This window comes from Peromyscus maniculatus, chromosome 4 (genome assembly GCF_049852395.1).
Source record: "Peromyscus maniculatus bairdii isolate BWxNUB_F1_BW_parent chromosome 4, HU_Pman_BW_mat_3.1, whole genome shotgun sequence".
Taxonomy (NCBI): Eukaryota; Metazoa; Chordata; class Mammalia; order Rodentia; family Cricetidae; genus Peromyscus; species Peromyscus maniculatus.
Window position 1 is genome coordinate 136,254,348 of NC_134855.1, and position 21,684 is coordinate 136,276,031.

A 21,684-nucleotide genomic window follows, 5' to 3' on the forward strand; every position below is an offset into this window, starting at 1 on the left:
TCCTGCCCTGCTCCTTGCCAGTGGGTCTGGCCATCCACCCAAACTTTGTGTCTTCCAGAAGGGCCCTGGTCTGTTTCCCAGGAGGTAGGCACACCCTGTTTTGTTCAGAAAGCTGGTTTCAGGAGTGGTAGTGGTTCACCCCATGAGTACTGGAAAACACCCCATGTCATAACCTTGGCTCCTCCCCAGACCCCTTCTGTGGATGGTCAGAGCTGTGGCCTCTTTATGACCGACCCCTCACAGAGTGCTGCAGGATGTAGGGAGTGGTACTCCCGGCCCGTGCTTTCTGTGTATCCCCCTCTGTGAAGCGGGGCAGAAACAACTGCCTCACGTCTGGATTTGAGGATCCAGTCAGCTACCATATAGTTCTTATTACTCATGGTAATTATGTTCCCAGGGTCATCGAATACCAAACCCTGGCTTCTGTAGGAAATACAGGGACACACTAAGCCTCTGGTCACAATTTCTCCCAGTCAATCAGTACACAATCTTATTTCATGTGTGTTTCCACTAAAAGACTCATTATTTAGTATAAAATCGGTGTGTTAATGTTGAACTCATGGCCAAGAGCAGTATGACTCTAGCCTGAATTGTGGGGCATTTACCCACCAACCCCACAGCTCCCCAGAGTTTTCTTGAGTGTGAGCAGCAGGAAATATTAGATAGAAGGATTTATTGCAGAGAGTCTTGCAGAGATAAACAGATAGAAAATAAAGGATAGCCTGGAACCTTTTCCAACGGGCCCCGACTGTCTCTGGCCCAGGGTTTTTATAGAGACGCCAAGGGGTGGAGCAAAAAACCTCCTCCCCCAGCACAGCCAAGTGCAGACCATCTCAGACACCTGCACTCAGGCCCGTGGTCCTGATCATCCTCTATGCAGACCTGCTGGGTAAAGCCACGAGGAACCCGAGAACGGGCTCCCACACTGAATAAAGTGTATCTAACATTTTTTTTCCGTGAAGCATTTCTTGTCAATGGACACTGAGTACCCCTTCTGCAGTATGCTTGGGATCCATTAAACAGGCCTCCAGCAAACCAGGAAAAGCACAGCAGTAAACAGCGTGAAAAGGACACTTGCTGACTGGATGAGAACCAACATGAGAAAGCAGAGTGTCACCTCTGTCTGTTGGGAGTGTGTGCTTCGGATACACATGTCAGAATGACCATAAAAGCCCCAGGGTTTGTGGTTACAGTTAGAGAGTTGCTAGAGAAGCCACGAACACGAGGGTCAGCTGATCACCGGAGCTCTTGGTAAGGCCTGGCCTCCGTTCCCCTCATCGTCATTACCGATGGGACTGCTGTGTAGCTTCTGAGCAGTGTGCCAAGGCCAGGGCCAGCTCCTTGAGCTTTGTTGCTGTTACTTGTGTGACACCTTTGTAACCTGTTGGTTTCTGTGGACACTGGAGCCTAAAGCAGGTGCAGATACTGGAGTCCCTGAGAGGGTAGGTTGCACCTTTTTTCTTTTTTATGTGCATTGGTGTTTTGCCTGATTGTATGTCCGTGGGAGGGTGTCAGGTCCCCCTGGAACTGGAGTTACAGACAGTTGTGAGCTGCCATGTGGGTGCTGGGAATTGAACCTGTGTCCTCTGAAAGCAGTCAGTGCCCTTAACCACTGAGCCATCTCTCCAGCTCCATGGACCTTTGAGATTGAAAGGTCTCATAGTGCCGCCAGTTGGATTCTTCCAGGGACCAGGATGGAAGGAGGACAGGAAGTGTAGAACAGGAGGCAAAAGTCCATAGAGCAGCAGTGTGTAGATGATGCAGGTGAGGGTAGCTGAAGATGGAGAGAAGAGAAGGGTGGAGAAGCCGTTGGGAGCACTCCACTGTGGAGCAGCCCTTGGGCACCCTGTGGGTGAAGAGCATCTCATGAGGTGCCTCTGCCCTTCCCCGGTGTACAGTGGGTGTCAGCTTGGGACTCGGGAAAGCACTGGTATGAAAGGGGTTGCCAGTCCAGTGTTGTCGTCTTGAGACACCGCACACAGCAGCCGTCCGCGGGACAGTGGCTCTGAGAGGGCAGCCTGTCCCTGACGCTGGCTTTGCTGCACAGAATGCTTCCCTGCTTCCCCACTTCTGGGGTGGGGACAGGAAGGGGAGAGAAACCTGGGATCAGATGGTGGCATCTCTGAGCAGTTTCTGCCATAACACACAAAGGCGTGTCCTGTTCTAGCTTAGGGTTGGCAGCTTCTTGTTGAGTGGGAGAGGGAGTGAGATCTTCAGGCCTAGCAGCACCACTAGAGGGAATAAGGGAACTTGTGTCTGAGGCCACCCCATCTGCTCATGTGGAGCCTGGAGCCTGGCAGGCCTCCTATGACTCTGTAAGGTCGGTCCCTGTTTCCCTCCTGTCTGTGACTACTGACATCCATTCCTTGAGGTATCTAGGGCCTTTCTCCTCTATCCCCACTGTGCCCCAAGGGCCAGCAGCCTGAGGACAGCAATGGCCTTGGGATCACCCAGCCCAGCTCCCAAGCAAAGCACTTGTAGAAGCTAGCTTCTTAGGGGCTGCTGTGGCCTCCAGATCCCTTAGGAGATGGAGTCCCAGCCACCCTGATTGTCTGATGCTGTCTAGCTAACACAGACACTCTGGCTTTAAACAGCAGAATGTAGAAACATTCATCTGATCTGACAATGGGTAAAATCTTTTTTAATGTTTTGCTTTTTGATACAGTCTCATTGTAATCCCAACTGATCTTGAACTTGCTATGTAGTGGAGGCTAGCTTTGAACTCTTGATCCTCTTGCCTCTACCTCCCACGTGGTAAGTCATAGGCAGGCACCACTAAGCTGTGCCTGCCAGAGGAAATCTTGAAGCAAAAGGCAGAAATGAAATACACTGGTCACCTACTTCAAAGAAATGAGGATTTGTGTGCTGAAAGGCAAGGATGTAGCATCACTACATTGAGACTGTTGCAAATTGGCTTCTGCCTTGGCATGAGGGGCCTGCATGGCTAAGTGGTAGGTGGGCAAGCATGTGCTTGGGAGGTATAGACGAGTCATCATGCTGTAGCTTAGCACTCTTCACTCAAGATCTTTGAAATTAAGTACAGGGATCCGCAGACAGTTATACTGAAAGCATGCTCACACCCAGACTCCTCAGGGAAAGCCAGAACTTTCCATTAATGAACCAAGAGTTAGTTGGTAGACATTTAAGCTATGTTATAAACCCCGGCACCTACACCATCTCTGAGGGCAGGGAGGCAGCAATCAGTCCTGAGAAAGCAGAGCTATGCTGTTCAGTTCTACCATCTTAGGTCTCTAGGCCATTTGCCTCCCTCTGAAGTTGATTTGGCAGATGGTGTCTTTGCGGCCTCTAAGCTAGGTACTGGATACCAACACACAAGCACCATGATTAATAGCAAGCACAACCCTACCCCTGAGTGCTCCGGTGGATGGAGAGGGGAGGATACAGGGTGGAGGAGCTGATAGGACAGGAAGTGCAAGGATGGAGAAAGGGTCTGTCTGGATAGGGACATTTGTAAAGACACTTGAACACGTGGTATGTTTGGAGGAGGCACACTGACAGAGTGGGAGGAGTGGAAGCCCACAGAAAGGTTAGTGGGGACCAGAAAAGAGCCCTGCACCTGTGGATGCCAGAGGCTGGTGTCAACTGTCTTCCTTGATTGCCTTATTCCTTTATTCCTTTATCCACATTATTGAAATAAAAAGTTTCTCACTGGGGGCTGGAGAGATGGCTCAGAAGTTAAGAGCACTGACTGCTCTTCCAGAGGTCTCGAGTTCAATTCCCAGCAACCACATGGTGGTTCACAACCATCTGTAATGAGATCTGGTGCCCTCTTCTGCATACACAATAAATAAATAAATCTTAAAAAAAAAAAAAAAAAAAAAAAAAAAAGTTTCTCACTGAAACCAGGACTTACCAATTCAGCTAGACTGGCCAACAACAACCCCCTGGGATCCACCTGTCTGTGCCCTCCCCCCCCCCCTAGTGCTGGGGTTACATGGGAATACCCCCGTGCTCAGCTTTTATGTGGGTTTTGGGGTTCCAAATTCAGGTCCTTGTGCTTGCAGAGCAAACCCTTTACCCACTGAGCCACCTCCCCACCGTTAAAGTTTACTCTATTCTTTAGGGGTTTTTTTGATTTGTTTTTTTGGTTTTGGTTTTTTCTGATGCGGGGTTTCTCTGTGTAACATCCCTGGCTGCCCTGGAACTCTTTGTACCAGGCTGTCCTCAAACTTCCAGGCCTGCCCCTACCTCCCTAGTGATTAAAGAAATGTGCTGCCATGCCTGACTAATTTTAATATATATTATTTATTATATGTTATATAAATATATATTATATATATATCGTGTGTGTGTGTGTGTGTGTGTGTGTGTACACGTGTGCAGGTGTGGAGACCGGGGGAGGATATCAGGTGTTCTGTTTTTCTCCTCATTTCTGTGAAGCAGGAGCATACTGGACTGAGCTCCCTTGTTTTTGTTTTTGTTTTCAATTTTTTATTACATTTATTTGGCATGTGTGCGTATGCACTGCAGTGTGCACGTGGAAGTCAGGATAACTATGGGAGTTAGTTCTCTCTTACATGTGGGTTCCTGGGTTCGAACTCTTAGCTGTTGGCTTTGGCTGTAAGCACCTTTACCCACTGAGTCACGCTGTCGGTCTAGGTAAGCAGGAGGCCATGAGCCCTTCCATCCTTCTGTCTCCCCTACCCCTAGCACTGAGGGTACAGGAACGTACAGCCACACCCAGCTTTTATGGGGTCTTCGTGCTTACACAGCAAGTACTGTTACCCACAAAGAAGGAGGGTGTCACTCTGAGCCCTGACTGGCCTGGAATTCACTGTGTTGGCCAGGCCTACATAGAACTTGGAGCATCCCTGAACTCAAACAGGTTCTAGGATTACGGTACAGGAATGCACCTAACCTGCACCAATCATTTTTGGCAGTTTTAGGTTTGGGTAGCAGTAATGAGGTTCGTTTTCTCATCCAACAGTTATTTATTGACAGCCTTCAGCCCTTGAGTCATTGTCCTGAGCCTGTGCCAAAACGGAGTCCCACTGCCGCCTCCGGCCTCTCGCACGTGACAAGTGAATCCTTAAAGGTGGGACTGTAGGTGGATGCAGGTCCCTAGGTGACAGAAGAGGAGATGACACTTGAGCACACTGAGGTGGGAGAGGTGGCCTGAATGAGGTGCTGGCAAGAGCCAAACTCAGGCCCTAGCCTGTGTTCACACGAGGGAAATGAGAGCACTTCTGTGTGAGGTCAGGGCCCAGCAGAGGTATGCCTTCCCCTAGGGAGCCCCAGGTCCCCTCTGCTAATCTTAGCCCTTATTTAGCTGTGGCCTATATCCCAGAGACAAAGAATCCAAGAAGAGTTCACTTTTCCTGTACCTGTCTGTCCAGCCCTCACTGCCTTTGGTCTAGCCTCACACATTCATTCTTCTATGCCAGCATTCAGGCCTCTGTGTTCTGCAGCCAAACCCTGGCCCTGTGAAAGCCTTGAGAGAGAGGCTAGAACTCCGACTTCTGTCTAGACCCCTGGCTGTGGTAGAACCCTTGTCTCCTGGGAGACAGAACATTTTTGCAACTACCATACATACTAACTCAGCCAGTATCTGCCCCACCACACAGATGAGGACAAGGATCCTGTCTAATTCTGAGTTGCTCCCTCCCCTTAAGAGGTGGGTTCTTTCTTGAGTATTTTGAGCAAATTAGTGCTGCCTTCAGTGAATTGATCTTGGGCATAAACCCCACCACCACCACCACTGAAACCTGCTTCCTCTGGGACGTTTCGGCCAGGCATTCCCATTCCTGAAACCTTAGTAAGTCAGCCCTGATGCAGGGCTCTGGCGGCATTGGTTTTAATAATTGCCCTGTATGTTCATCTTGTTGTGGAGTCCTCCCTCTCCCCGTGCTGGTCACAGACCTAGTAGCTGGGGACTTAGAGATCTGGCCTCGTTCCCTCTTTCCTAGATGTCGGTAGACCATTCCGTGCTGGGCCATGCAGAGCCTGGCTTCCGTGACGTAGCCTGTGTCGTCATTCCTTTCTGTGAGGTGACTGTCACAACTGGTGAACGACAGAGTGGGATTTGAACTTGGGCTTGTCTGGTTCATGCTGCTTCCTGGCTTCAAGACCTTTCCCAGAATAGGATAACTTCAGACAAGCAGGAGAAGGGCTCTTGCCCTCAGTCACAGTGGTGCATCTATCCCAGAGTGAGAGTGGGATGGCGATGCTTTGAGCTTGCCAAGGGCCGTGTGACTGTGGTGTGTTCTTGCCAGTTGGAAACACTGAATCGATGAGGACACTGGGAAGCCCAGAAAGCAAATTCCTGCCCCTAAGGCCAGGTCTCTGCCTTCAGTCTAGATCCTTCCTACCCTAGCAGTAGGATCTGGGCTTGAGTATGCCTATGCCTCTGTGCCCAGCTGAGAGGGTCCCAAGGCCTAGGAAATGGTGAGGTAGGCTGTGCAGTCTAGTAGATGTGGTTGCCAATGAGCACTGCTAACTCTGGGCATATTCTCTAGCATTCTGAGCTGTATGTACCCATCTGTAAAGTGGGTATGATAGATACCCCCACCTTACAGAGCCACAAAGTTAAGTACAGCAACATGAATGACCCAACTTTAGTCTGTCAGCTTGTGTAGTAGGGCCTGCCCCTTCTCATGCATTGGGGAGGGCAGAGGAAGGTCATAAATATATAATATATATAATTATATATATATAAAATGACCTGAGCCCTCCTCTCATCTCTCCTATGGTCTTTCTTCTAGCCCAGAGGTGTAGCTGTCCCCCACATCCTCAGTGCTCTCCCCTTAATTTAGTGACAAAGACTGTAGGTGAGTGTATGTGAGGCAGTCCTGTTTCCTCCAGAGGCCTGAGCACAGCTGGGAAGTTTGGAGTGGGAAGTGAGAACTCCTGACTGGAAGCACGCAGACACCTCACCTCCGCTGTGCAGGCTAGTCGCCAGCCTCATGACCATTTCTGCTCTAGCCTCTGCTACTTTAGCACCACTCATCTGCAGGTTTATGTGCAGAGCAAGAAACAATATGGAAGGTGACCTGGATTGCCCTGTAGCCTCTTTCCAGGACTCTTACACACTGTAGAATGGCATCACACCAGGATGCCAGCAAAGACACAGACCACCCATCTCACTTGGATTTCCGTCTGTGTGCACACACTAGTGCGTTTTCAGTGAGTGCAGTTTCTTCTCATGTGGAGTTCCCATAATGATGCCGTGGTCACAGTTCCAGTCACTGCACGTGTAGGAGTCCACTTTACTGACTTCCCTCCGGTCTTCCTCATTGTCTTCTCCCCTAGTATTCCCTCAGCCCTGGCAGTTACTAATCTGTCTTCATTCTGTGAAAAAATCTGGCCACTTCAAGAATGTTATAAAAATAGTCATTCACTGTGAACTTTGGGGAATTGCTTTACCCACTAGGCACAAGCGACGTGAGAGTCATTCAAGTCATCATGTGGCTTAGTTAATTTCTTCTCACTATTCCCTAGTATAGATGTGCCACCGTTCAATCACTTAGCTACTTGTTTTCAGTTCCTGGGTTTTACAAAGAGAGTTGCCTGAACATGCATGTTTATTTCTATGTGCTACTTGCCTGATTATTCTTGCTGAGTTGTGTGATAATTGCATGTTTAATTTTATAAGAAAATGCCAATCCTTTTTCTAAGGTGGTTGTATGTCTCATTCAGTTTCTCCACAGCCTTAGTGTTTGATTGTATCACTTTCTCATAGCCATTCTATCAGGTGTGTAGTGATGCTCTCTACTCACAGATAGAGGACTTTCTCCTGTGTCCCTTGTCCAGCCTCTGTGTCCCTGGGCCTTATTTTGTAGACTATCATTGAGTGGGTACCATCTCTATGATGAGTCCTTCTGCTCCCAGGTAGGGGCTTGCTTTGGTGGGCCCTTATAGGAGAAGGCACTTAGAAGGACAGGACTGAGAAAGGTCCCTATTCAGATGCAGCACTGCTGGAAGAATTAATCTGGTTCCAGATAGTGCAGCCTGGGAAGCAAGCAGTAGCCTATGCTGATGTGTGCCCTGCTGCATGCCAGCCCCCAGGTGACTCAGACCTTGGGTAGTGCCTGTTTTCCTGACTCTTAGCAGGAACAGAAAGAAGGATCAGGCAGGGTGGAGTCTTGGGGGCAGCAGGCTGCTGTGTGCGGTCTTTGTAGGAAGAGTAAGTGGGTGAGAGCAGCAAAGTGTGTGCTATTATTTTGTCCACACAGAGGGAGTGGGGAAGGAGAGTTAGAAAAAAGACTAAGAAACTGCAGGACCCGAAGGGTCACAGAGTGATCTGGGGAAGGCAAGATAAGTTCCTCTTCCTGACATTGGTCATGCTTTGCCACAGCCTTGTGGAGAGCATCTTAAATAGTATGCCTTCTCCACAAGATCTGGCCTTGCAAGAGGGTCAACAGGACCTATGCACCTGTAGTGGTCATTGCTGTGTGTGACTCTCATCCTCTTGCTTCAGAGCTCTCTGGCTGAGGTCAGAGCTTGGCCAAGTCAGACAGGGCCTTGGCCCAGAAAGGGCCTTTAAGGGTTAGAGGCTTCACCTTCACCTTGCCCTCCTCTCTCCCATCCACAGGTTCATCATGCCTAGTGGCATATAAGAAGACCCCACCGCCGGTCCCTCCCCGTACTACATCAAAGCCGTTCATCTCAGTCACCGTCCAGAGCAGTACTGAGTCTGCTCAGGACACCTACCTGGACAGTCAAGACCACAAGAGCGAAGTGACGAGCCAGTCGGGCTTGAGCAACTCATCGGACAGCCTGGACAGCAGTACCCGGCCACCCAGTGTGACACGCGGTGGAATCAGCCCAGGCCCTGAAGCTCCAGAACCACCCCCTAAGCATGCAGCTCTGAAGAGTGAACAAGGGACATTGACGAGCTCTGAGTCCCATTCCGAGGCCATTCCCAAAAGGAAACTGTCATCAATAGGAATACAAGTAGGAGTCCCTTTTGCACTGTCTTCTGTCTACTCCGTGCACCGGCCTGCTTGTAATTACATCTAGTGGAGGCCCACTAGGTCTCCCGGGAAGAGGTGTTTTTGTCTGTCTATTCGGGGCATCTGCCCCAAGTGGCTGAACCAAATTCTGCCTGTAGCCACACTCGCTTATGTACAGCCGCCCGTGCTGCAGGTCCACAGCTGTGGACATGTTTCTGATCCTCCAGTGGGTTGTCCCGGTGAATGTAGTTACACTCAGCCAGCGAGCTCCTGTACACTGTTTGCTGTCCACTGTCTGTCTGTCCACTCCATCCTTTGCCCTGCCAGACAACCCATGGGAGGTGGGGCTGGCTAACAGTTCTCTAATCCAAGGTCAGCTCGGTACGGAAGCCATGGCCCCGCTTGGCAGCGGGGGGCATCGTGGAGCATAGACGCTGCTGGGCTAGAAGCCTGGGACCAGGGCCCTTGAGCCATGGGGGTTGTTCAAGGGGAACTTGACCCAGAGCCCACTCAGGCCTTGGGGACAGGTAGGTCGCTTGAAGCACCAGACCCATGGCTAAGTGAGAAGTGTGATGGCAGTCTCTCTGTCTCCCTTCATGGAAAAGGGTCCAAATAAGCAGGGCCCTGTGGCCCAAGTGCCAAGTTCCATCTCAAAGCCAAATCCACTGTATACTTACATCCACGGCCTCCAGCTTACCCAACTCCACTGCCTCACAGCACCAGTGTCAGGTGTCTGTCTTCTGTTAGCTGAGTGAGGCAAACCGGAGCTCAGCCTTGCAGTTTTCAAGAACTGATCTAAGCCAGAGAGTCCTCTGCTAGCTGGCTGGACCTCCAGACTACAGCAGAAGGCAGTGAGTGAGGCTAGGCCAGCTGTAGTGGAAGGAGGTGAGGGCATTGGGGTGGGGAGATGGTGGAGTAGTTCCAAACCAGTGGGAGGGTTGAGAACAAGGTAGAGTGTGTTGAAGTGGTGTTAGGGCTACAGGAATGTCTGTCTCAGTAGCCAGAGTAAATGTGATCAGGTTGATGACAAAACACTAGAGTGTAGGAGCTGGAGAGATTGCTCAGCAGTTAAGAGCACTGACTGCTCTTCCAGAGGACCTGCTTCAATTCCCAGCACCCACATGGCAGCTCACAACTGTCTGTAACTCTAAGATCTGACCTCCTCACATAGACATACATGCAGCAAAACACCAGTGTACATAAAATAAGAATAGATAATCAACTGGGCGGTGGTGGCTCACGCCTTTAACCCCAGCACTCGGGAGGCAGAGCCAGGTGGATCTCTGAATTCAAGGGTCTGCAGAACAAGATCCAGGAAAGGCACCAAAACTACACAGAGAAACCCTGTCTTGAAAAACTAAAACAAAAAAAAGAATAATTAAGAAACAAAAACCACTAGAGTGAAAAAGGAGCAAGGGATGCATGCAGAGGGGAGACTGAACAGAACCAAAAACGCAGGCAGTTCTTTATCTTTGCCTGGGTTCCCAAGAGACAGCTCTGGCCTTCTGTTCCCCCACATACAGGAAGGAAGTTGGACAGATCCTGGCTCCCAGCTGGGTTTCTTCATGCGTGACCAGCACTTGCCCCTTACAGCCTCTCTAGGTGGGATTCTTACAACATAGGAAGTTGCCCAGTATTGGACCCTTGGTCCTGACCACCATGTCTTTGTTTGGGAAGACCACCTCCTTGTCCAGACCAGGTTTTCTTCCCTTCTTAGGAGGTCAGGACCAGCTTTGATGCCTTCATTGAGAGTGAGGCACTAGGAAAAGAACTCTGGCTCCTAGTACCTCCTGGGCACCCCTTTACCCGACCTCACCCATGTTCTCACACGGTCTTTGGAGACAGCTGTGCTTCCCAAGCTGGCTCTTGCCAATATTCCTATCCCAGAAAGCTGCTGTGACCCCTGCGCCCAGAATCCCAGCTCCTGAGGCTGTCTTCCCACCCTGACCTCTCACGCCCCAGGTCAAGTGTGAACTCCTCCTTCCATTGGAGCTGTGATGGGTGGGCTTAGCTGGCGGCTCCACGGTTGGGCCCAGGGTGTGGCTGCTGCCATATCTCCTCCCCTTTACAAAGCGAGTGTGACAAGTCCAGGGACAGGATCCCGTAGCATCGCTGGCTCTGGGTTCTGGGCTTGAGAACTGCTGTCTGTGACGGGCTCCGAGTGCGGGTGCCCACCAGTTCCCCTTCCAGGCCGCAGCAGGGTTAGGGGAGTGATCTTTGCCTTCAGACAGCCCTCGGCTTCAACTACACCAGATAACGGCTGTGGCTTTGTGTGTGTTCTCTCCCGTCGTCCTTTTCTCTCTGACCGTGTAAAGGAGAGGACTAGAAGGAGCGCTTCCCACCTCTCGGAGGACAACGGACCCAAAGCGATCGATGTGATGGCGCCCTCCTCAGAGTAGGGAAAGCCAGTCATCTCCATCCCCTCCCGCCTCTGCGCGAATGAGCAGTGCCCGGCTTAACCTGGCCCTACTTGGGCCCACGTGCAGTGTCTGCATGCCTGTGTCCGTCTGTCCACATGTCTGTTTGCGTCGTCCCACTAATGTGAATTTCAGCAGCAAGTGTGGTGTTTGTTTTTATTCTTGTCTTTGTCTCCGTGCCGTTGCTGTCGTTGTCCTTCAATAAGGTTGACTGCATTCAGCCAGTGCCAAAAGAGGAGCCCAGTCCCGCTACCAAATTCCAGTCCATCGGGGTTCAGGTAGAGGACGACTGGCGGTAAGTTGGACAGAGGTGTGGTGGCTGCTCTTCCCCTCTCCTCTCCCTCCCTCCGCCTCACCTCTCCTGCTCTCCCTAACCCACTTCTCCTTGCTGGATTTCTAATAACCAAGCTGGGTGTGGGTGTGCTGGCGGCTCAGGTGTGGGGGCTGGGCAGGGCAGGGCAGGCGGGTGGACACATGAGCGCTTGCTCTGAGACCAGTCACCCCAAGGGGAGCAAGGCTGGGCTGGGCTATAGCCCCCAGCTCCCCTGATGTTGGTGGTCTTCCTGGCCCCACTGCAGTAAACAGACAACCTTATGACCTTGTCCTTGTGTGTGTGTGCGCGTGTGGGCATGGGCAGGGCGGGCAGGGGCTGAGCAGAGAATGAGCGGGGGCTGGGGGACCCGCTTCAGGCGCATGGTGAGCAGATGATGCATCCGTTTCTCTGTCTCCCCGTGTGTCCGGGTCAGGTGGCTGCTGGTTTCTGACCCTCTTGGTGACTCACTCCTTCTTGTCCCCACCCTGCCCCCACAGAAGCAGCGCCCCCTCTCACAGCATGTCCTCCCGTCGGGACACTGACTCCGATACCCAGGATGCCAATGACTCCAGCTGTAAGTCATCTGAGAGGAGTCTCCCAGACTGTACCCCACACCCCAATTCCATCAGCATTGATGCTGGCCCCCGACAGGCCCCCAAGATTGCCCAGATCAAGCGCAACCTCTCCTATGGAGACAACAGCGACCCTGCCCTGGAGGCATCTTCGCTGCCCCCACCCGACCCTTGGCTGGAGACCTCCTCCAGCTCCCCAGCAGAGCCAGCCCAGCCGGGGGCCTGCCGCAGGGATGGCTACTGGTTCCTGAAGCTCCTTCAGGCAGAAACAGAGAGACTGGAAGGCTGGTGCTGCCAGATGGACAAGGAGACCAAAGAGAACAACCTCTCTGAAGAAGGTGGGTCTTGCAAGGGTGATCCCCTGGGAGTCTCTCGGGGAACATGGGCTCCGTTCTTGGGCTACTTTTGTGAGCTTGCCACTCAGTGTTCATTCTTTCCACCTGCCTAACCTGACCTCTTCCCATGTGGGCATTATGATAGTAGCTGCCTGGTGTGCAGGTTGTGGGCTCAGCCTCACAGGATCCCAGCTCAGTCACCTGTTTCTGATCTTCATCTCTAGCTATGTGAGTCCAGCACCTTGTGAGGACTGACTGGTAATTAGTGGAAAGGACACAAAGCAGCGCCATAATTATACCTTCCCAGCTCTTTATTGAGTGCTTACTGCCCACCAGGTACAGCCATCTGACCCAGCCTCAGCAGGTGGGGACAATAAATGCAGAGGCAGAAGTTTCTGCTTTCCCCCTTAATTTCTGTCAGTACTGTGCATACTTAAAAAGAAATGACCTCTGGCAAGGACTACCTGCAGTAGTGCTGGCCTGGCATGCAGGAAGCCCTGGGTTTATCCACTAGCACTACCAAAACAGAAGTGGGTTATGGGAGAAGGGACGAATGGTATGCAGGGAGCCTGAGTCAGGGCATGGCAATTGGAGGCAGCCTCTGGGAACCTTCAGGCCATCACCCTGTACTGACCAAGTTCTGCCAGAGCCCAGCTTCCCCATTAGTTCCTCTACAACTAAAGGTTCAGGATGGACAAGCCTTCGTGTGCCAATAGGATGTCCCAGTGGCCCCGGTGATGTATTCTAAGGACACCTTTGATGATTCAGAGGGCACTGGTAGAGTCTGTTTATACTCTTTTATACTTTGGGCCTGTTCCCAGCTTTGATGTCACACCCACCTTGGGGCAGAGAACTCTTGAGGTGTGTGTGAGGTGTGTACCTGATATATTTAATAAGGATGTATTTTAAAAAACCAGTGGCAGAGATCAGAGAGCACCAAGTGTCTAACAGGAGGCAGCCAGCTGGTGCTCCGCTGCCTGGTGCTCCGGTGGCCCTGTCACTGGTCTGCTCTATGGTCACCTGCACGTTTCTTCTTTGCAGTGTGATGGCCTTCTGTTTCCTCTCTAAAATGAAGTTACTAAGTATTGATTTCTTAGGGTTTCCTATTTTTCCTGGTTCCCTTGGCTTGCTTGGGCCTGGCCATGTTCTCTGGATCTGTTTCCAGCTGCAGGCCTTCTCCTGTTCTTCAGTACTGCCGTTGGCCCTTCCCCATGGGCACTTTGCTCCCACCACATGCTAGCTGTGTGGTCTTTGTCTCACTTTTCTGGACTAAACTTTATTCTGAGAGAACTTTCTGGATGCTCAGCATGTCCTTCAGACCTCACAGTTTAGGTATAAAGGTGAAACTAATAACATTCAGCGTGTGTGTGTGTGTGTGTGTGTGTGTGTGTGTGTGTGTGTGTGTGTATGCATGCATATTCGTGCATACGTGCATGTCTATGTATGTATTTGTGTGTGTGTGTGTGTGTATATATATATATATATATATGCACATGTGCGTGCGTGTGTGTGTGTGTGTGTGTGTGTGTGTGTGTGTGTGTAGCAATGCAGAAACGGAAATGTAATGGCTGAGGTCATTTTCTCTCAGAACCTTAAAAGCATTGTGTAGTGCTTCCATTACTTGTAGTGCTTCTCTGCCCTTGGATTTTATTTCTGAAAGCTTTTAGGATCTTTACTTTCTGGCAAAACCTTAGCAATGTGCATGAGACAGGTCTTTATTCATTTATTTTGCTAATAGTTAATTGGGCATGCCTAACTTGGAGACTTGGTCTTTGGCTCCATAGAACTAGTCTTATATTAATTAAAAAAAAAAAAAAACAACAATAAAACAAACAAACCAGATGTAGCTAGAAATGGTGACACATGGTAATCCCAGCACATGAGAGGGCAAGAGGGTCACCATAAATTTGAGGCCAGCCTGGACTGCTGTTGTAGTTTCTTTTTCTATTGGCTGTGATGAACTACAAGGGCTGACAAGATGGCTCTCCAGGTAATGGCACTTACCACTGATTCTAACAACCTGAGTTTAATCTCCGGGACCTATGTGGTAGAAGAAAAGCACTTACTCCTACAAGTTGCCCTCTGATTGCCACACATGTGCCGTGGCATACATACCTCCGCCACACACAGAGCAAATAGGCAAATGTAACAAGACAAATTAAAGCTGGGCCAGATGGCATTCACCCCAGCATTTGGGAGGCAGAGGCAAGTGAATCTCTATGAACTTGAGGTCAGACCGATCGATGTAGCAGTTTCAAGCCCAGCCAGAGCTTCATAGTAAGACCTTGTCTCAAAACAGACTGACAGAAGCAACTTAAAGAAGAAAGGGTTTACCCTGACTCACAGTTCAAGAGCACAATCCATTGTGACCGGAAGTCAGGGAGCTGGAAACAGCTGGCCTCTGCACATCAGTTAGGAACAGAGAGCTGTAAATGCTTGCTGCTGCTCAGCTTTCTCTCTGCTTGTTTAGTCCAGAATCCCAACCAGGGAATGGTTGGTCCACCCACAGTGGATGGATCTCTTAAACAAAAATCAAAATAAATCCCCATAGGCATGCCCAGAGGCCCATCTCCTGGTGATTCTACATCTGTAAATGTAATTCCAACTGGCACAGCTACCCAGAGACACTATCTCGCTCCATAAAACAAAACAAAAATGTGTAGTGTGTTGGCCGTGGCATGATTACAGCACTTGAGGCAGAGGTGGGGTATTACTAAACAGTCCAGGCTAACCTGGGCTGCAGAGTGAGACTACTAAACAGTCGAGACTAGCCTGGACTGCAGAGTCAGACTGTATTTCAAAAAAAAACAAAAAACAAAAAAAAAAAACCTACTGCTTTCTTTCTCATTTGTATTTGTTCTGGGGGTTTTCTCCTTGAAATTCCTGTCAGGTGTCAGAGTTACTGGGTTGATAGCTCATCTTTTCTTCCTCCCCCTAGGGTTTTGCTTTGTAGCCCAAGCTAGTGTAGGAGGCCAGCTCCCACCTTTTAAAAGGTTCCTATGAGGAGGAGAGAGGAATAAGAAACTTGTAGAGAGAAAGACAGCAGAGAGGAGACAGACAGAAACACAGGATAGCTTCAGGAGGACCGGGATCAAAATCTAACAGCCCCTTCTGACTCTTCAAAAGGGCCTTTTATAACAATGCCAAGTGGCAGGGCAAAAAGACCTTCCCCTTGCTAGATCAAAGCATACCACACAGCCAAGTGCAGACCCTTTCAAATACCTGGTAACCACACCCGTGGTCCAGTCATCCCCTTACGCAGCCTTCTGGTTAAAGCAAGCTCAGAGTCTCAGACCCTGAGTAACTTCTCACTAGGAAACCTCTGTGGGTCTCTACAACTCCCCCTTCTTAATATATTCAAGGGCCCCTCAGGCCTCTCAGACTGGCCCTGCCTTAGGTCATTCTTCTTCCCCAGTCAACCTTACATATCCTTGAGATACACTTTCCATCAAGCATATTCTATCTTAGGTTGGAAGCTAGCAAGAACATTGCCCATCCCTGACTACCAGCCTTTGGCAGGGGGAAGTACAGAGCTTAAACTCAGCTCTGACTCTGGTCCCTACTTGAAGTACTTTAAACAACCACAGCAATCCCTAGGGCTGCCACACACCCCATTAAAGGAGTAAAGGATGATAAAGGATTTTTGAATGGGTCTAGGATGTCTATAACAGCCTTAGCTGTACCAAGCCCTTTTTTTTTTTTTTTGTTTTGTTTTGTTTTGTTTTGTTTTGTTTTTTTGTTTTTTTCGAGACAGGGTTTCTCTGTATAGCTTTGCGCCTTTCCTGGAACTCACTTTGGAGACCAGGCTAGCCTCGAACTCACAGAGATCCGCCTGCCTCTGCCTCCCAAGTGCTGGGATTAAAGGCGTGCGCCACCGCCGCCCGGCCCAAGCCCTTTTTTAAATCAATAAACTCTTGATGCAAATGCATCAAGTAAGTCAATAAACTCCTGGTGCAACTGTATCAAACTGAAAGACTCCCTTAGCTTCACCAAACTATGGTTCATTAATATCAACAGATTAACATAATTCTAGTATGAATATTACTATACACATTTACAACTAGTATGAATATTACTATATGTATTTACAATTCTTACAAAGTTACATTCAAAAGCAAGCTCTCTATAGGACTACTTTGCAAACTTTAGCAAACATCTAAAAGAGATCTCTTAACAGAACTATTTACATTTTCTTCCAACAAAACCAAGAGTATGTGAATCATGAGTCACCACGGTTAAAATTGTATGTGATCTCAAAACTGTTTCATTTCTGAGGTTTGCAGACGCTCAGAAAAGTCAGTTCTAATAACAGTCTTATAGCTCCCCTGAAAGTTTGAAATCATAGCCTAATTCGTCAGCGGCTCTAGAGTCTTTGTATCCAGATCCTTTGAACCCAGGATTCGGTGAGTGCTGTTGCTAGGGGGCTGTAACACTTGGGACACCGCTGCTCCCCTCTCCCCAAACCACTTCCCCGCTGGGCCTTCCTAGCCATTCCAGAACTAGTGGAAGTGTGCCCAGTGGCAGACGGTCACCGGCCAGGAGGCAGTCCCTTTACCCAAATTTATTGCAGTTCCCCTATATTCAACAGTTCAACTAAGTTCAAACAAATATTGCTGGAACTTCACTCCCAGCTACAGAGGCACTTTCAGTTAGCTTTCCCTAGAATGAAGGTGGAATTACCATACTGAGCTGCCTTTCTGTCAGCTAGTAAACAGGAACTGTGTGACTTTGGCTGCTGGCTCCATTCAGCTTTTTTACTGTTCCAGCCTGTCTGTGCCTCCCTTCTCTGGGCCTGCTTGCCTGGAGACCCCAGCATCCTGAGGCCCTAAGGGCTCTCTCATGCCTCATGTTGCATGGCTGAATGCTGCCACCCTGCTGCTACAAGCTATGGTGTTATCAGAGCTGACATTCCTCTGTTCCACACACCTTACCAAACACTCAGGCAGCCATCAACCTCTCTTTAATTTTTTGAAGCTGCATCTTAAGACTGCCATGAGCTCTCCCACCAATGCCTTGTCCTTGATAGACTTTAATTAGCACAGTGTTTCCCCTCTCTTGCATCTTAGGCACAACCCAGATTCCTTATTTGCCCTTAATTTTTTCCACACCCAAAGCAACTTCCCTGTGTTCTGACCGCTCTCCCTTGCCATGAGCCCTAATTTCTAAAGGATCTTAAAGTGGCCTGACAAACAGCATTAGCATTTTAATTGCCTCCTGACAAGCAAGCATTGGTCATATGTTTCCAGTCCCTGGGAGGTAAGGCTTCTAAGCTTTCTAAAAAGCTTGTGAAAATGCAGCATTTTGGAATTTGGGGCTGTACCAGCAGCAAGCCATTTTCATGGTCTCTGTACTGAAAATCAAGATCAACCAAGCTTTTGCCCTTCTGCTCCACAGAAGGTTTCTGTCCTCCCTGAGCTCGCCTTAGAACACCTGCATTACCATGTGACAGGTGTACCGCCCCAGTCAAACTCCCCACCTGGCACTGTCTGATGAGATTCCTTGAAGTAAGAGCCTTTTCAGAGAGATACCCTCCCGATAGATCTCCTTTGACCCTGCTTGTTCCCTCCCCCAAGATGCAGAGTTCCTGATGCTGCTGGCCGCCCTCTGCTAGCTGTTTTCCTAATACTGGCTTGAAGGGGAGATGCAGGATTATCAGCAAGGGTTTGCCATGTTCTGGGAGGTTTTTGTGCCAGGACAATTATGGGTGGCTTTCTCATTATGATAGATGACCCCCCAGGTGAGTCTAATTCTGCTCCTGTAGAAGGAAGAGAGACCTGGGAAGAAGAGACCTGAAGAGCTTCCAGTTGTTGAAAAAAAGAAATTACTAAGTTTTTCAAACCCTTTAGTTCCTCCCTTGTCTCATTTCAAAACTTCTGTTTCTTATACTCAGCTTTGTGGCCAAGAGGGAACAAACCCTGATTGAACAATGTTGTGAAAGTGTTCTCATATAGTGGCACTGCTGGCAGAGTGGAGGGTTTTGTCTTACCTGAGTCCGCCTCAGGGAAAATTCCCCCCTCCACTCAGGGCTTAGATCTAAACTGTCCCAAATTAAGCCTACAAGCCAAAAGCTTCCACAGGAATCTTTTCTAGCCCATGTTCCTCATAATATTTTTACATATCAACTCCGATTCTCCCCCAGGAGCCTGCATCCAGAGTCCTATAGTCGGGGAACCAAGGACACAGTTCCTCTGCGAACTCCAAGAACCCCTGTACTTGTTGCGGTTCTACTTCAGCTCCCTAGTTTTCAGGCTTTCTACAAGCAAATATACAAACATCGGCTTACTATTTCCCTGCCCCATAGCAGCTTTTCTTTCTCAGACTGCTAAATCCACAGTGGCTGCTTGTTTCTGGATGCTGTTTTTTGTACATCAGGTCTGGCACTAGGGAAATTCTACTCTTACAATAAGTTTCTTCCTACACAATATTCCTGTACCTAAGCCCTATATTTTTTCCTAATTTAATAGAAATTAAGAGAAAGAGAAAGAAACCTAGACACAGAGAGATACTTGCTGTAGCCTAATTTTTCTACATACACTTTTTGCTCCTGAAGAATAAAATATGACTGCCTAGCCTTTTCTTACAAAACCAAACATGTCTAACTGCTTCCACAGGATTTTTCTACTCTCACTCACTTATCCTCCGCACCCAAGTCCCTGTTTGGGCATCATCTGTGGGAGGCCAGCTCCCACCTTTTAAAAGGTTCCTATGAGGAAAGAGGAATAAGAAACTTATAGATAGAAAGATAGCAGAGGTGAGAAAGAGAAACACAGGCTAGCTTCGGGAGGACCGGGATCAAAATCCACTGGCCCCTTCTGTCTCTTCAAGGGGGCTTTTTATAACAGTGCCAAGGGACAAGACAAAGGATCAAAGCATACCCTCACAGCCCAGTGCAGACCCTTCCAAACACCTAGTAACCATGCCTGTGGTCCAATCATCCCCTATGCAGCCCTGCTGGGTAAAACAAGCTCAGATTCTTGGACTCTGAATAACTTCTCACTAGGAAACCTCTGTGGGTCTCTACAAGCTAGCTTTGCATTCAGTGTGTAGCCAAGGCTGGCCTCAAACTTGAAGTCCTCCTCTTTTAGCCTGCCAAGTCCAGGACCACAGGACGAGCACCACCATACTCTGCCTTTCCTCTTCTCTGCATCATGTATTGACTTTCCCATGTGTTTTAAAAATCTTTTCTTTTTCTTTCATTTCTCAACTGCTTTAGTTGGTTACTTAGTATTACTTCCACCAACCTGTATCCCAGCCCTAAGCCTTACTGAGATATAACTCATATGATATAAAATAAATCCTTTTGAAGTAATACTCAGACTCGCAAGGAGTGGCTCTTTGGTCCTCGGGCCACCACTAAGGTTTACCCATGTTGTGGTGTGTACCAGTATTTCATTCCTTTGTGTTGCCAAATAATGTTCCATTTTTATGAATGTACCACATCTTATTTATGCAGTTCATCTGTTGACAGGCATTTGGATCATTCCTATTTGAAGGCTTTTATGACTAGTGCTACAGTGAACATTGATGTACAATTTTAGTGTGGGTCTGTACTCATTCTTTGTTTATATACCCAGGAAAGGAATTGCTCAGCTTTTTTAGAATCAGCTAAACTATTCTCCATGGCAGCTGTACATGAAGCTTCTCATTTCCTGGTACCTTTTAAAGTTAATTATTTAGGCAGAGTCTCACTGTATGGTCCAGGCAGGAATTCATGGTCATCCTCCTTCCTTTGCCTCTCCAGGTTTTATTTTATTTTATTTTTGTTTATTTTTTTTACTTATAGAGGCAAGGTTTCTCTGTGTGGCCCTGTCTCTCCCGGAACTTGCTCTGTAGACCAGGCTGGCCTTGAACTCAGAAATCCACCTGCCTCTGTCTCTCAGTGCTGGAATTAAAGGTGTATGTCACTACTACCAGGCTCTTTTTTTTTTTCTTTTAACTTGTCTAGAACTTAGTATGTAGCTCTGCCTGCCTGTGCCTTCCAGGTGCTATAATTAAAGGTGTACACCGCCACAACTGGCTTGAGCACGCCTTTTGTTTATTTTAATGAAAGACATTTTTATTATTTTACTATATAACGTTAGTGAATATACCACATTCCATTCTCTCAAGGGGCCAAAAGGTATGAGATAACATTTCTCCTGGCTTCTGAGAGCTGAAGTGATCAGTAGAGAGGAACGTTTTATAGCGTGTTGTATGGTGGGACCTTGCTCTTCTATCTGCTTTTCAGCATGGGTCACTTGACTCTTTGTTAGGCACAGAAGTTGACCAAAGTGTAGGCTTTGTGTGCTCATGTGAAATATCCACAGGTTGCTGTCACAACTCATCCTACCAGAGTGAGCTCTGTTCCGCAGTCATGGCTGTTGCGAAGAGAAGGTGCAAACACTGTGACACACAAGGCAGCTCCACTCTGGGTCGGTGATTCCTGCTTCAGGATCTCTGTGTCGCCTGTTTGCAGCCATCTTGGTTATCAAGGACCTTTTCAGACTGGCCCAAAAATGATGTTTAAAAGATTCTAGCCAGGTGGTGGTGGTGCATGCCTTTAACCCCAGCACTCGGGAGGCAGAGGCAGGTGGATCTCTGTGAGTTCAAGGCCAGCCTGGTCTACAGAGCGAGATCCAGGACAGGCTCCAAAACTACACAGAGAAACCCTGTCTCAAAAAAACCAAACAAACAAACAAAAAAAAGTAAAACCTGTATCCTAATAAGTAAATAAATAAATAAGTAAAAGCTAGGCATTCTAGCTTTCTTTCTGCAAGCCTGCCATCTTGCCTCTCAAAGTACTTTTATGTGATAATGTTAGTGACTGTGATATCTCACTGTGGTTTTGGTGTATTTCTATGGTGACTAGTAATGTTGATAATATCTTAATAGGTGCTTACTGGATTTTTTTAGACCAGGCTATCTTCAGATGCACAGAGATCCACCTGCCTTTGCTTCCTAAGTATTGGGACTATAGGCGTGAAGCCACCACATCTGACCTGCTCACTGGGCTTTTGTGTTCTTTACTGGAGAACTCCATTGACGTTAGTATCTTCAGACTGTCTATCATATGATGATATGGCTAACCAGCACATTCATTTCTTCATATGATTTTCCCTTGATGAGTATAGCATCTCCTTTCTTTCTGAGACATTT

At 48.6% G+C, this 21,684-nt stretch overlaps 1 protein-coding gene across 13 annotated transcripts in view; it reads left to right on the plus strand.

Moving 5' to 3' along the window:
* The window catches only part of Dlgap4 (DLG associated protein 4), a 158,679-nt gene that overhangs the window by 127,146 nt on the left and 9,849 nt on the right, over positions 1-21,684 (plus strand). For 7 of the 13 annotated variants that reach the window (XM_076571043.1, XM_076571041.1, XM_042276644.2 and 4 more), the window contains 3 exons: positions 8,552-8,913; positions 11,536-11,624; positions 12,140-12,552. In XM_076571043.1, the coding sequence (XP_076427158.1) occupies positions 8,552-8,913; positions 11,536-11,624; positions 12,140-12,552 (864 nt within the window). Of the gene's footprint in view, positions 1-4,359; positions 5,123-8,551; positions 8,914-11,227; positions 11,625-12,139; positions 12,553-21,684 lie in introns of those variants that run through there. The other 6 variants (XM_076571044.1, XM_076571042.1, XM_076571046.1 and 3 more) reach the window with 5 other exon arrangements.